Here is a 13,794-nt window from a genome sequence, read left to right on the forward strand (position 1 = left end):
GTTATACTCGAGGGCTATTTCGAGTGGCCCTTTAGAATTCCAAACAAGCTTATCCCCTAGTTCAGTTCTGCGTGTCTAGTCCATTCGGTTAACCTGCGATTTGAGATAACGTCGCTTATAGTTGGGGGATGTAGAAAATTACATATACACTAAAACGATCATCATGATTTTATAAGCCATAAGAAATTCTTACGTAGTCAAGGTACCAATCACAAAATGTGTCTTTATGTTGTTGATGCAATTCTCTGTCTAATAGTCGTCCCCTATTGGAGTCATGCCTTAGCTCATCCAGATGAATCCTATATGTTTGCAGTCCACATTTAGAATTCATAAGTGTATGTTTAAGCCGAAGATGTCTTAAAAAAAAAAAAAATATAACTCACATGCGCAGTTGAAGGAACTCGTCCGAGTTAAAAATAATATATATTAATGAATTTGCGTCAATGTGCGTTGGTTGAGGTTTACTTGTGTTACCGCCCCCCTAGCCTCATCAGGGTTTCTTTGAGGCCTATTGTGGACTGTGGGTGCGTACTCTAAGTACCTTGAACAAAATGTCAGCATTTCATCTACTAAGTAACCTTCCGCTATAGAACCCTCAGGTGCAGCTCTATTGCGCATTAAGGATTTGTACCGTCCAAGTGACCTACATAGAGAAAATAAAATTATCTCTTGTATCACCTCATTGAGACAATTAAGGAAAGAAAAAAAAAAAAAACCCTTATATATATATATATATATATATATATAGAATACTCACGTTACCTCTCCATCAGATACATCCATTGATAATGTACCGGTCCACCAAGCTGACATTCACGAACTAAATGTATGACAACATGAACCATGATTGTAAAGAAACCAGAGGGAATATTTGTTCAAGCTTGCACAGTATTATAGGGATTTCAGCTTCGTGTCGAGCTAGATCTTCTTCTGTCAATGTTTTTGAACATATACCCCTGAAAAATCCAGACAACTTTATCAAAGGTTTCACAACATTGTTTGGCAAGGATCCACGCAAAGCGATTGGCAGAAGTTCTTCCATGAGTATATGGTTGTCATGACTCTTCAAACCAACAATGGTACGAGATTTAAGATTCACACAACGGGACACATTGGAGGCATATCCGTCGGGTACTCTAACATCTCTGATCACTTTCAAAAAATTTAATTTATCCTCATTAGACATCGTGTGACGTGTCGCGGGCAGATATGTCTTGCCTCTCTCATTGGTGAATGGATGAAGTTCTTTTCTCAAACCCATTTTACGCAAGTCCAAACGTGCTTCATGGTTGTCCTTTGTTTTTTCTTTCATGTCCAATAGCGTCCCAAGGATATTATCCGTCACATTTTTCTCTATGTGCATCACATCAAGGTTATGTCATAACAAATTATTTTTTCAATAAAGCTATGTGAAGAAAATACTTTGCTTCTTCCATACCATTTCCTCATTTGCTCCATGACCTTGATTCACGGTTCTTTTTCATTTGCCTCTTTTTGTGTCTCCATTCATGCAATCAAGTCTCTACAATTGTCTTAGGATTTCATCGCCATCCGACACAACAGGTGCAGCACCTAACTCTTGTTAACCGTTAAAGGATCTTGTGTTCTGTCGCCATTTATGATTCGTAGGCAACCATCGCCTATGCTCCATATAACAAAATTTACGCCGGTATGTTAACCATGTAGACCCCGTTGAATGCATACAACATGGACATGCCAGTGTACCCTTAGTACTCCATCCCGATAAATCTGCATACGCTGGGAAGTCATTTATTGTCCACATCAATGCTGTCCGCATAACAAAAGATTTTTTCATCGATATATCAAATGTTCGTACCCATGCATTCCACAACTCCTGTAACTCTGATATTAGAGGTTGTAAGGAGACATCTATATTCATTCCAGGTGAAGTTGGGCCTGGAATAATCATGGATAATATGAAATATGGTTGTTTCATGCACATCCAAGGGGGCAAGTTGTACGGAACCAGTATGACAGGCCAAGTACTGTGGCTTGTACTCATGTTCCCAAAAGGATTAAAACCATCCGACGCTAGCCCAAGCCTAACATTCCGCGGGTCTGATGCAAAGTCTGGGTCTTAAAGCCCAAACAGGACCCATTTTTTAATGATGCAAATTGTCTCATGGAAAACTTGGTTGTGTTTTTGCAGGTAATTTGATATAGCTGAGCACATTAAAGCTGAAGCAAGCAATGCACACAAAGTAGTAAATTAGATTCTCTTTGGGCTTGCTTTGATGATTATGGGGCATGGATTATAGGTTTCAAATTTTTTGTGTTTTAATTATGTATTTAGATTTAAATTCTGTAATAGGTATCCATTTAAATTTTGTAATATGTAATTAAGATAGTAGATATATGTTGTTAGAAATTTGGATTTGGATTTGGATTTTTGAATTAAGGATTTTAATTTTTTTTTTTTTTTTTAAAAAACATTATTCTGGACGGTTTGGGCCAAAACCGTCTGGAACTAGCCCAAATAGTCTAGAACTTGTTCTGGACGGTTTTGGCCCAAACCATCTATAACCTGTTCTGGACGGTTTTGGGTCAAACTGTCCATAACGAGTTCCAGACGGTTTTAGCCCAAACTGTTTGGAATTAATTTCAGACGGTTTGGGAAAGCCGTTTGGAATTTGTTATGGACGGTTTGGGAAATACCATTTGGATTTTCGGACGGTTTTGCCCAAACCGTCTATAACCCGAATTCCCAACGCATATTTATGGACGATTTGAAACCATGTAGAATAAACCGTCTGGACTTTTTTCCAAACGGTTTTTTGCAATTTCTGGACTGTTTGAAACTGTCCAGAAATCTCGGATTTGTTGTAGTGTCCTAAGGGTTGGCCTTGTTGGGGATAAATTCCACTCAACCTGATCCAAGGAGGAGATAGACATTTAGCAACTACTCCAGAGAAATCAGAGAATTGGGATAGGACTCTTGGTCCAATCAAATAAGAAGAATGATCAGATCAGAAGTCTAATAAGATATCAGATTAGAAGTCTAATAAAGGATCAAAGTCCAATTAGAATTCTGACACCAGTTCTAGATCAACAAGGAGCAAGAATCTTAATTCAGGTTTGACTCTACCTATTTGCCTATAAATAGGCTCATACCCCAGTTATAAATTAAGACTCAATTTTATGCATAAAGCATTATTTTCTCACAGAAGCTAATTTAGGCATCAAAGCGGGATCCTCGGAAAGGTCCTTAGTTTTTGTTGTTTTACAGAATTATTGAGAAGCATGAAGAACATCAAAAGAACGTGCAAATTCACACCATACTGAAAACTGTACCAACTGTTTGACGCCATCTGTGGGAATTGATTATTCATTCCTCATAAAAGAAAAAGAAGATCTAGCATGGTGATGAACACACATTTCGGAAACCAGACTAATCGATAGCCCAGAACCCACACTGGAACCGATTATTCAGAATAATCCTATAGCCCCTACTACCAGATGGAGACCAGGATCACATTGCAGCGTTAGAAGCTCAGATTAAAGCCTTGAATGCCGAATTTTTGCGCAGGAGACCAGGATAGCCCAATCCCGAGATGACAGGGATGAGCATGAGGAAGAAGATGGCAACAGCACACTAATCCTCGAAGGGAGAATGACCGCCAAGGAGATTTGAGCAGAGTTATTGCCAACTTGGAGAGAAAGTGCACATACATGGAGATGGAAAGGAAGGACAAAAGCATATCCGTAGTTGTGGATAAGCTCCTAAGGGGTACAGACTCACCCTTCACCAGACGAGTAGCAGACTATCGGCTACCTGAGAAGTTTAAGGTACCCCAAATTCTAAGTTATGCTGGAGACGGAGATCCTCTAGATCACCTAGAGAATTTTTGAGCTCATCTAGACCTTCCTGGGACACCCGATGAAGTAGCGTGTCGGGTCTTCCCCTTACTCTTTCGGGGAATGCCTAGGACTGGTTCAGGAAGTTGCCCCCAAATTCTGTTGATCAGTTCAAGGAGTTGTCCAAAATATTCTTAAAGGAATTTCTAGCTTTCCGGACAAAGAAGAAGCCTTTGAGATATTTGCTATCGTTGCACCAGCAAAGCAATGAAAGTCCGTTGCACCAGCAAAGCAATGAAAGTCTTAAGGAGTTTATGGCTCGGTTTAATAGAGAGAAGATAACAGTTGAAGATCCGACCGAGGATATGATCTTTGCTGCCATTTATCAGAGAATTTCACCCGAGGAGCCTTTGATGAAGAAGTTGGTTTGGAAGCAACCAAGTACCTTGCAGGGCCTAATGGATAAGGTAGAAGAATTCATCAATTAGGAAGAGATGCTGAAGGCTATGACCAGTTCTAGGCTACACCGAGAGACAGCTCCAGAAAAGAAAAGGAAAGAATTCAGAAAAGTTGACGGGGAAGAGCAGAGGTAGGTAAAGAAGTTCAAAGATTACAACTTTACACCTCTCAATGCCGAGATATCAGAAGTCCTGATGGAGCTCAAAAAAGATCTGGTGTTTTGGAAAACACAAAAGATACCAGGTAATCCTCCTTACAAGAATGCAGGCAAGTATTGTGATTTTCATAAACAAGCAGGTCATTACATAGAGGGGTGCGTAACCCTAAGGTTGTTAATAGAAGAATTCATAAAGAATGACAAGTTGGTTTGGTTCTTGGTAGAGCAACGGAACTAAAGAAAATAACAGGCCTCGGAATCATCGAGACTGTCAGCCCCGAGATCAGCAGCCACAAGATTATTATCCCCGAGACCGTCCTCAGCCAAACGAAAGGAATCAGGAGAATGATCCCCGAGATGACATAGAAAGAAGAGAGGACCGAGGAAGCAGAAGCCCACGACGTAGAGAGCCAAGGCAACAGGAAAATCTGCCCATGATCATGTAGAAATGACTCTCGGGAATTTCAGGCTAGACTTTTATTTTTAGCATTTATGTTTGCAAAGAACTAGACTTTTATTTTTAACTCAGACTAGTTATAATAAAAGACAGAAAATTCCCCAGATTTGGGAATAAGTATTTTCAAAATAAAGGAATAGAGCTGACTTAAGCATCGGAGTGTTCCTGGTCTAGGGACTAGGAACCCGTTGATGTCGTTTCTTTTGTAGGCAAAGCCTCTTGGATCAGTCTTAGCAGAGAGCAAGAAGGAAGCGTCTCGGATCAGTCCTAGCCGAGAGCAAGAAGAAAACCTCTTAAATCAGTCCTAGCCAAGAGCAAGAAGAAAGCCTCTCGGATCAGTCCTAGCCAAGAGCAAGAAAAAAACCTCTCGAATCAGTCCTAGCTGATAGCAAGAAGGAAGTCTTTCGGATCAGTCCTAGCCAAGAGCAAGAAGAAAACCTCTCGGATCAATCCTAGCCGAGAGCAACAAGAAAGCCTCTCGAATCAGTCCTGGCCAAGAGCAAGAAGAAAACCTCTCAGATCAGTCTTAGCTGAGAGCAAGAAGAAAACCTCTCGGATCAGTCTTAGCTGAGAGCAAGAAGAAAATCTCACAGATCAGTCCTAGCCGAAAGCAAGAAGAAAACTTTCGGATCAATCCTAGCCGAGAGCAAGAAGAAACCTCTCGGATCAGTCTTAGCCGAGAGTAACAAGAAAGCATCTAGGATTAATCCTTGCCGAGAGAAAGAAAGAAAGAGAGCCAAGGGGTAAGATTTAATCCTCAAGTATTGTAGGTTAGCAGGTTTTCAGAAGGAGACAAAGCTCGGGTTTCCTTAGACATAGAATTCCCGTTATTCAAGCAAGCTTTGGATAAGGGAATCGGGGGGTAACTGTTGGGGATAAATTCCACTTAACCCGATCCAAGAAGGAGATAGACATTTAGCAACTACTCCAGAGAAATTAGAGAATTGGAATAGGACTCTTGGTCCAATCAGATAAGAAGAATGATCAGATTAGAAGTCTAGTAAGATATTAAATTAGAAGTCTAATAAATGATCAAAGTCCAATTAGAACTCTGACATCAGTTCTAGATCAACAAGGAGCAGGAATCATAATTCAGGTTTGACTCTATCTCTTTGCCTATAAATATGCTCATACCCCAGGTATAAACTAAGACTCAATTTTATGCATAAAGCATTGTTTTCTCACAGAAGCTAATTTATGCATCGGAAAGAAATCCCTGGAAGGGTCTCTAGTTTTTGTTGTTTTACAGAATTATTGAGAAGCGTGAAGAATATCAAAAGAATGTGCAAATTCACACCATACCGGAAACTGTACCAACAGGCATAGTGGTTAAGGCTTGGGGCTTCTAGGGATATCATCCCTTGAGGTCATGAGTTCGAGACTCAGCTAGGTGCAAACAACCACCCAGGCATTGCCCAAGATTCAAGGCCCAATGCTTGAAGTGGCGTTGGACATTGAGCGTGGAATTAGTTTGGAGATCCTGCTTGGGGCCGCTATGCTCGACTACGTTAGCTACCATTGTGTGTGTGCCAGCTATTTCGAAATAAGCCCTGCTATAGGTGAACTAGAATACCGATAACTAAAAAATAAAAATAAATAAATAAATAACGAAAACGAAGAAGTTCTATTTTGCATAGAATTGAAGTAAAAAATCACCTCTAGCTACCCTAGTAATAGTATGTACAGGAGAAGATGAGGATTATTTTCCCACCGTACGGTACAACACAATGTTGCGTGAATGACTTAAAGAAATTAAGTCATGACTACTGTTAAATTATTAATTATGGGATGCTTAAGATGCAATTCCTTCTATTATTATATTGAAAATTAAAATGATAATCAAACCATATATAGATGATGGATCGACTGTACGTAGTCTTTTTATTTGGTCTTTGCTCATGGCGGATTTTAAAATAGAAATTGTCTTTAACAAGCAATTTGCAAATTCACGTCAACGAACTGTCACAAGGTCCATTTTCTTTGCTGCCCATTTCCTTAATCGTCAAAAAAAAAAAAAAAAAAAGTAGAAGAAGAAGGTCCATCTTCTTTGTTTAAAACCCGTTCTGGACTTCTCTCTAGACGCCTGGAATTGTCTTCGCATTGGAATTCGTATTGCCATATAAATGTCATTGACTCATTGTCATCCAGACGATAACAGCCCAATCCCCATAAAACGCGTATCGGCCACCAAAGATTTTTTTATTTTTTTATTTTTTATAAAAAAAATAAATTTATTTAGGTTTGAAAAAAAGAAAAACAAATAAAATTTAATGGGTTTTATTTTTTATTTTTTATTAATTCATTCAAGTAATATCTATTCTTTTAATTTTCTTTACAGCAATGATATTCAGCTTCGCAAGAGAATAATTATTTGCTATTCCTATTTGCAAACGAGCCCTTACTTGCAGAGAGAGGCGACTGGAATTGTCCTTCTATTGAAATTCCCAAATTTTGTTTAAGTGCTGTAAAAGAATTTAAGCATATGTGCTATATATAGTTTTTTAACAGGCTAGATTTAATTTTATTCCCTTTTTCTCAATGAAAAATTTAGATTTAAATTTGAATGTACTGTTGAAAAAATTACAGTATATATGCTTTTAGTTTATTTTTTCAACGGTTTAGATTTATATTATAGTAATTCCATAGCTATAAGTTCCATAAACAATAGTAATTTGTGAAAGAGTATTGCGTCAACAAATCAAAGCCCACAGAAAGAAGATATTTGTTCTTTCTTGCTGATTTAATAAGGCGGGCGTATTAATTAGTATATAACTAAAATTTGACTAAAATTTATATTGTTTTTAAAATTCAGACTTACCAAAAACATGAATACTTTATGTAAAGAGTAATGAATCATTGCCACCTTTTGATACAATTTTTTACCAACTTGCTTATGTGGTAAGGTGGTCCCCTATTTTATTTTATTTTTAAAACTCATAAAGCAGTAGGGGACCACCTTGCCATATAAGTAAGGTGGTGAAAAGTTGTATCAAAAGATGGTAATGAATCATTACTCTTATGTAAAATATTATTCGTGAAATGAAGAGCCACAATTAATACACTTTGTTAAATACAACAAAATAAAATCATAATTATTATAAAATGAATCTTCTCCATTAATTTTAATGAATATATGAAGATGATCATCCTATTTCTTTGTACATTAGATACACAAATATTAGTTCTCCATAAGTTATTTGAAGAGGTCATGGATGGTGGCCGGCTCATTGCAAAAGTCCAATATTCATTATAAAAATGCCAACGGTCAAGTTGATATAAGAAAAGAAAACACAAATCCTTCCAAGTTGAATGATTCAGGATTGGTAGAAGCAACTGTACAATATATGAGATAAGGCATTTTGGTGGTTGAGAATTTCAATCTAGACACAACTCCATCATATGTTTGCAGTATAGAGCATATAGTTATATCATTTTTGTATAGGAAGCTTAGATCGATGGCGATGGAGTTCAAACATTTCATCTTTGCATTGCTCGCTGGTTTGGCTCTTCTACTTGCGGTTCATGCCCAGGATCAATCAGGTACTTATTATCATCTGAATCTTTGAATACGATCAGTTTGGTTTTGGCTAGCTGACTGAAAAATAGCTAAGGGATTACTCTGTCTTGTCTGTCCCTGCAGGCTTCATAAGCATAGCTTGTGGGTTAGCAGCGAATTCTACCTTCACGGACGCTACAACAGGCCTAAATTACATTTCAGATGCGACCTTCATAGACTCAGGTACAAGTAAGGGCATATCACCTGATATCAAAGCTAGTTATCAACAACAGGTATGGAATCTCAGAAGCTTTCCTCAAGGAAACCGCAACTGTTACAGCGTAAACGTCACAGGAGGCACTAAATATTTGATCCGAGGAACCTTCTTGCATGGGAATTATGATGGACAAGGTAATTTACCACAATTCGATCTGTATCTTGGAGCAGATACGTGGGAGACGGTCAAAGTGGTGAATTCATCGATTAGTGTCATCAAGGAGCTCATACATGTCCCGTCTCTAAATTACATACACGTCTGTCTCGTAAACACGGGCCTTGGAACACCATTTATATCAGCAATAGAGTTAAGGCCATTGAAAAATACCACCTATGTCACAGAATCTGGATCATTGGCACTTTTTTTGCGCCTGGATGTTGGATCAACAAGCGGGATAGCATACAGGTGAGTCATTATTTTATATGATATCAAGTCTAGCTGTAGAACATAAACTCAATTTGCTCCTGCCTTATACGGAATGTTTATTTAATTAGGTATGGATACGATGTTTATGATCGGGTTTGGATGCCCACTGACAACAGCTACTTTAAAGCGACAGATTTAAGTACCTCGCTTCCCATTGACTCCCAATCTCACAATGATTACCGACCACCATCTGTTGTCATGAGTACTGCCGTCACACCTATAAATGGTAGCGCTCCCTTAGAGTTCAACTGGGACTCAGATGCTAAGACTACAGAATATTATATCTATATTCACTTTGCTGAAATCGTAAAGCTCGAAGCCAACCAGTCTAGATCATTCAACATTACCCTCAACGGGAAGTACTGGTATGGACCCCTTGTTCCCGATTACTTATCTACAACCACTCTGTATAGCCCATCGGCCATAACTGGATCAAAGAAATATGAATTTTCAATCTTCAAAACTGAAACTTCAACACTTCCACCCATCCTCAATGCGATTGAGATATACTCAGTGAAATATTTCTTGCAATCAGAAACAGACCAAGGAGATGGTACGTATATGCTTTTGATCACTATATATATGTCGCAGTTCGCATATATACATTAGACTGACTGGGATCGATATATGTTATGAAATTTTAGTCGATGCCATCGCAAAAATCAAGTCAACATATGGAATAACGATAAATTGGCAAGGAGATCCGTGTGCCCCTAAAGCATACTCGTGGGAAGGTCTGAATTGTAGCGGAGATGGTGATAGTACTACTCCTCCTAGAATCACATCCCTGTAAGTCTATGGCTTCGTATAAGCTTTATGACTTTCCAAGTAATTATATATTGTGACAAATAATTGAAGTTATTGTAAAACTTAAAAATTGCTCAGGAACTTGTCCTCAAGTGGATTGGTCGGAGAGATATCTGCTGACATATCAAACCTCGTCATGTTAAAGTATTTGTAAGTATCGACAATTTACATGATTAGATAATTAATTTAGAAATTTGATGACGATTGCCAAAGTAAACATTTTCTAATTTCTAGATAATTAATTTAGAAATTTGATGACGATTGCCAAAGTAAACATTTTCTAATTTCTACGCCAACAAATATTATATATATATATATATATCCTCTCATTTCAGGGATCTATCAAACAATAAGTTAACTGGACCAGTGCCTCATTTCCTTTCTCAATTGATATTCTTGAGGGTCTTGTAAGTTACTTTTATTTAAGACGTACTAATGCTTCAAATTTGATGGTTAGAGAAGTGGAAAACAAAAATATTCATTCTACCTTAATTTGGTTGCAGAAACTTACAACGAAATCAGTTGTCCGGTTCAATTCCAGCTGAACTAATTGCAAGATCAAAAAATAATTCACTATCATTAAGGTATCATTTTTGTCCAAGACGTACATAAATCCCTTACTATTATAATTTTAGGAAAACTACATTTACTCCGTTTTAATTATCATTATATTTTTTGTGTCTCCAATGTTTCAATTTTTGCAATGTTTTTTCTCAGATAAAAATAAATTTTAAAAAAAAAAAATCTAACAATATTGGAGTTGCAATATCCTCTTCCACGTTGAAAAAAAAAAAAAACTCCAAGAAAAAATAAAATGACAAAAGTAAAAAAGTTCAGAAAAAAGGGAAAAAAAAAAAAAAAAAAAAAGGGTGGGGGTGGGGGGGGGGGGCAAAAGTTCAGGAAATATTAACAAAAGCATAAAAAAATTGTGAATTTTTTGTTTTTAATTTTCTTCTAAATTTTTTCTATTCCTTTTCTTTTTTTTTTTCCCGAATTTTTCCTTCTTTTTTTTTTTTTTTTGTCTTTTTTCTTTTATGAATTGTTTTTATCTTGAAGTATCTTTGTTATTTTGAGTGCAGAATGAAGACATTGCAACCTGAATGGTAGATTGTGTAATATTGTAAAAATTAAAACATGTGCGATGACATTTCAAAGAGAGTATTAGTAAGAGGAGGAAAATGTGGTTTCCCCCTATAAATTTTATTAACCCCAAATTTCATAAAATAGTTACATGAAAAAACCTAAAGCATGGGTTACAATATGTACTAACGATCCATCAAAAAATTATTTTCACTTTTAATTGCATGCCTTTTTTTGACACCATGATCAACACTATCATTTCTAGTGTGGATGACAATCCAAATCTATGTCGATCTGGTTCGTGTAAAAAGAAGAAGAGCAGTATTGTTGTTCCAATAGCAGCATCACTTGGTGGATTGTTGATCCTCTCATTGATTATTGCTGCTACCTTGTCGAGACTTGGAAGGAGAAAACAACAAGAAAACACTAAAGGTGAAGATTTAAATTATAAGATTCATATTGAGATTAACAAAGAAAAAAATTCTACTTAGATAAAGTGGATCACGCACATCATGATCATCTTTTCAGATGCGATGGTAGATATTGAATCCAAAATTCAAAATGCATCATTGGAGTCAATACAACGACAATTTACATATTCCGAGCTCCTAAAAATTACCAACAACTTTGAGATGATTCTTGGTAAGGGTGGATTTGGAACAGTTTACCGTGGCAGGATAGATGACACTCAAGTAGCCGTGAAGATGCTCTCTCCATCATCAGTTCAAGGGTTTCAGCAATTTCAATCAGAGGCATGTAAAAATTTTAAACTCATTTCTATATATATGGCCGGTCTCATGGGTATCTTAAAATTAAGTTGATCATTTGTAATTACAGGTTAAACTTCTTATGAGGGTTCATCATAGAAACTTAACTACTCTTGTTGGGTATTGCTATGAAGGAACTAACATGGGGCTCATTTATGAATACATGGCTAACGGAGACTTAGAAGCACATCTTTCAGGTTTGGCCATAATTCAAATATTAAGCAAAAAGTCCTTCATATTTCATTGTAATAAATCTTATATATCCTCCAGCTTAGAGAAGAAAATTTTTAGATTTAATTTTAGAATTTGAAAATTTTTCTTACATTCTTTAGTACTACATGATCAACGTTAATTTAATTTGAATAACTAAACAAATCAAATTTTAGGCCATTTATTTACAATCGATGCAGGTGAGAAGGCTATCTTGAATTGGGAAGATAGGCTTCAAATAGCGATAAATGCAGCACAAGGTTAGCAATGAGTTGATTTCCATAATTCTTACTTTAAAACGTCCTCTTTTTTCTTTTTTCTTAATGATGTGGTTATGAATTTGTAGGATTGGAGTATCTGCACCATGGTTGCAGACCACCTATAAGTCACAGAGATGTGAAGTCCACAAACATCTTGTTAAATGAAGATTTCCATGCCAAATTAGCTGATTTTGGGCTATCCAAAATTTTCCCCATTGATGGTGGCAGTCATGTGTCAACCATTGTTGCTGGCACCCCTGGGTACCTAGACCCTGAGTGAGTATTTATGTTATTATTTCGTTTAATTGTGATCATCTTAAAAATTCATTTTATTTGCCCATAAAAGATTGACATTTATATTTCACAAAGATGTGACCCATTTTGAAAGGAAAATGATCGAAATACATATGATATGCCAACAACAAAGACGAAATGTATTGGATTTTGACCTTAAATGACTTGCTTATTTTGATTCATGAGACAATTCAAACTACTAATAAATTTGCTACAAATATGAAAAAATAACATGCTTTGACTTGCAGGTACTACATATCAAACTGGTTAACCGAGAAAAGTGATGTGTATAGCTTTGGAGTTGTTCTCTTAGAGATAATCACAAGTCGGCCTGCAATACAAAGATCTCAGGAAAGGACGCACATAAGTCAGTGGGTGAGTTTAATGCTTGCTAAAGGGGATATAAAAAGTATTGTTGATACAAGATTGCGTGGAAATTTCAACATCAACTCTGCATGGAAAGTTGTCGAAATAGCAATGGCATGTGTATCTCCAACTTCTGCTAAAAGGCCAGACATGAGTCAGGTAGTGGCCGAACTAAAGGAGTCTTTGGCAACTGAAATAGCTCGCACTAAAGAGGGCCATGAGGGTGAATCAACAGATTCAATTGAAATGATCAACATGAATCTGACTTCTGAACTCATTCCTTTCGCACGGTAAAACAATGTCGAAAATTGAAATCGCCCGCGTTGAATCTTGAACCTTTTGTACTTTTTGTAATTTCTAGTCGATGCATACTATATATACTTCAAATGAATCATCCAAGATGGTTCGAATGGACTATTTTGTGTTTAATATGTACTACATTGATCATCATTGTTAACCCATCTTTTCTAAGAAAAAAAACATAGAATAAGTTAAACTTTCCTCTCACTAGTACTACTCGATCATATATTACTTACCTCCATAAACTTTAATTCAGTGCAACTCAAACCCTTTTTTAAACTCTAGATGTCAGTTTGCTCCCTCCATCCAAATTACCTGTTTAACTTGATGGCAGAACATATGAAGTAACAAAATTTTCATTGACAAATATCCTCAATCTATTTTTTATTTTTTATTTTTTATTTTTTTATAACTATAAATTTTTAATCTCTATTTTTTTGGTTGTATTTTGAATTTTTTTTTTTTCATTTGAAAATTTAAAAAAAAAAAAAAAAAAAAAAAAAAAAAAAAAAAAAATTGTGTGCAAGTGGTTTTAGTATGATCAACATTTTAAATAGTATTTCAGATAGGGTTAACAAAGAAAATTGTTTGGTCAACTTTTTTAAATGTATTTTGTGATTCA

The 13,794-nt window shown here is 36.4% G+C and overlaps 1 protein-coding gene across 2 annotated transcripts; it reads left to right on the top strand.

The window, feature by feature from the left end:
* The first annotated feature begins 8,198 nt into the window (after positions 1-8,198).
* Positions 8,199-13,301, top strand: LOC133863744 (LRR receptor-like serine/threonine-protein kinase IOS1). Of its 2 annotated transcripts, XM_062299821.1 has the most exons (13): positions 8,199-8,429; positions 8,530-9,067; positions 9,157-9,641; positions 9,733-9,877; positions 9,974-10,045; positions 10,231-10,302; positions 10,399-10,479; positions 11,241-11,407; positions 11,504-11,727; positions 11,813-11,939; positions 12,153-12,212; positions 12,299-12,488; positions 12,755-13,301. In XM_062299821.1, the coding sequence occupies exons 1-13, from the start codon at positions 8,345-8,347 to the stop codon at positions 13,164-13,166; spliced, it is 2,658 nt and encodes an 885-aa protein (XP_062155805.1). In that variant the 5' UTR covers positions 8,199-8,344; the 3' UTR covers positions 13,167-13,301. The 2 variants fall into 2 exon arrangements, with proteins under 2 accessions (XP_062155805.1, XP_062155806.1); XM_062299822.1 differs by lacking the exons at positions 10,231-10,302; positions 10,399-10,479.
* Positions 13,302-13,794: the final 493 nt, after the last annotated feature.

This window comes from Alnus glutinosa, chromosome 3, assembly GCF_958979055.1.
Source record: "Alnus glutinosa chromosome 3, dhAlnGlut1.1, whole genome shotgun sequence".
Classification (NCBI taxonomy): domain Eukaryota; kingdom Viridiplantae; phylum Streptophyta; class Magnoliopsida; order Fagales; family Betulaceae; genus Alnus; species Alnus glutinosa.

Coding starts and splice junctions, on each gene's coding strand:
- LOC133863744 (XM_062299821.1), top strand. CDS start 8,345: ATGGCGATGGAGTTCAAACATTTCATCTTTGCATTGCTCGCTGGTTTG. Junction 10,046..10,230: donor CTCGTCATGTTAAAGTATTT/GTAAGTATCGAC, acceptor CTCTCATTTCAG/GGATCTATCAAACAATAAGT. Junction 12,213..12,298: donor AGCGATAAATGCAGCACAAG/GTTAGCAATGAG, acceptor ATGAATTTGTAG/GATTGGAGTATCTGCACCAT.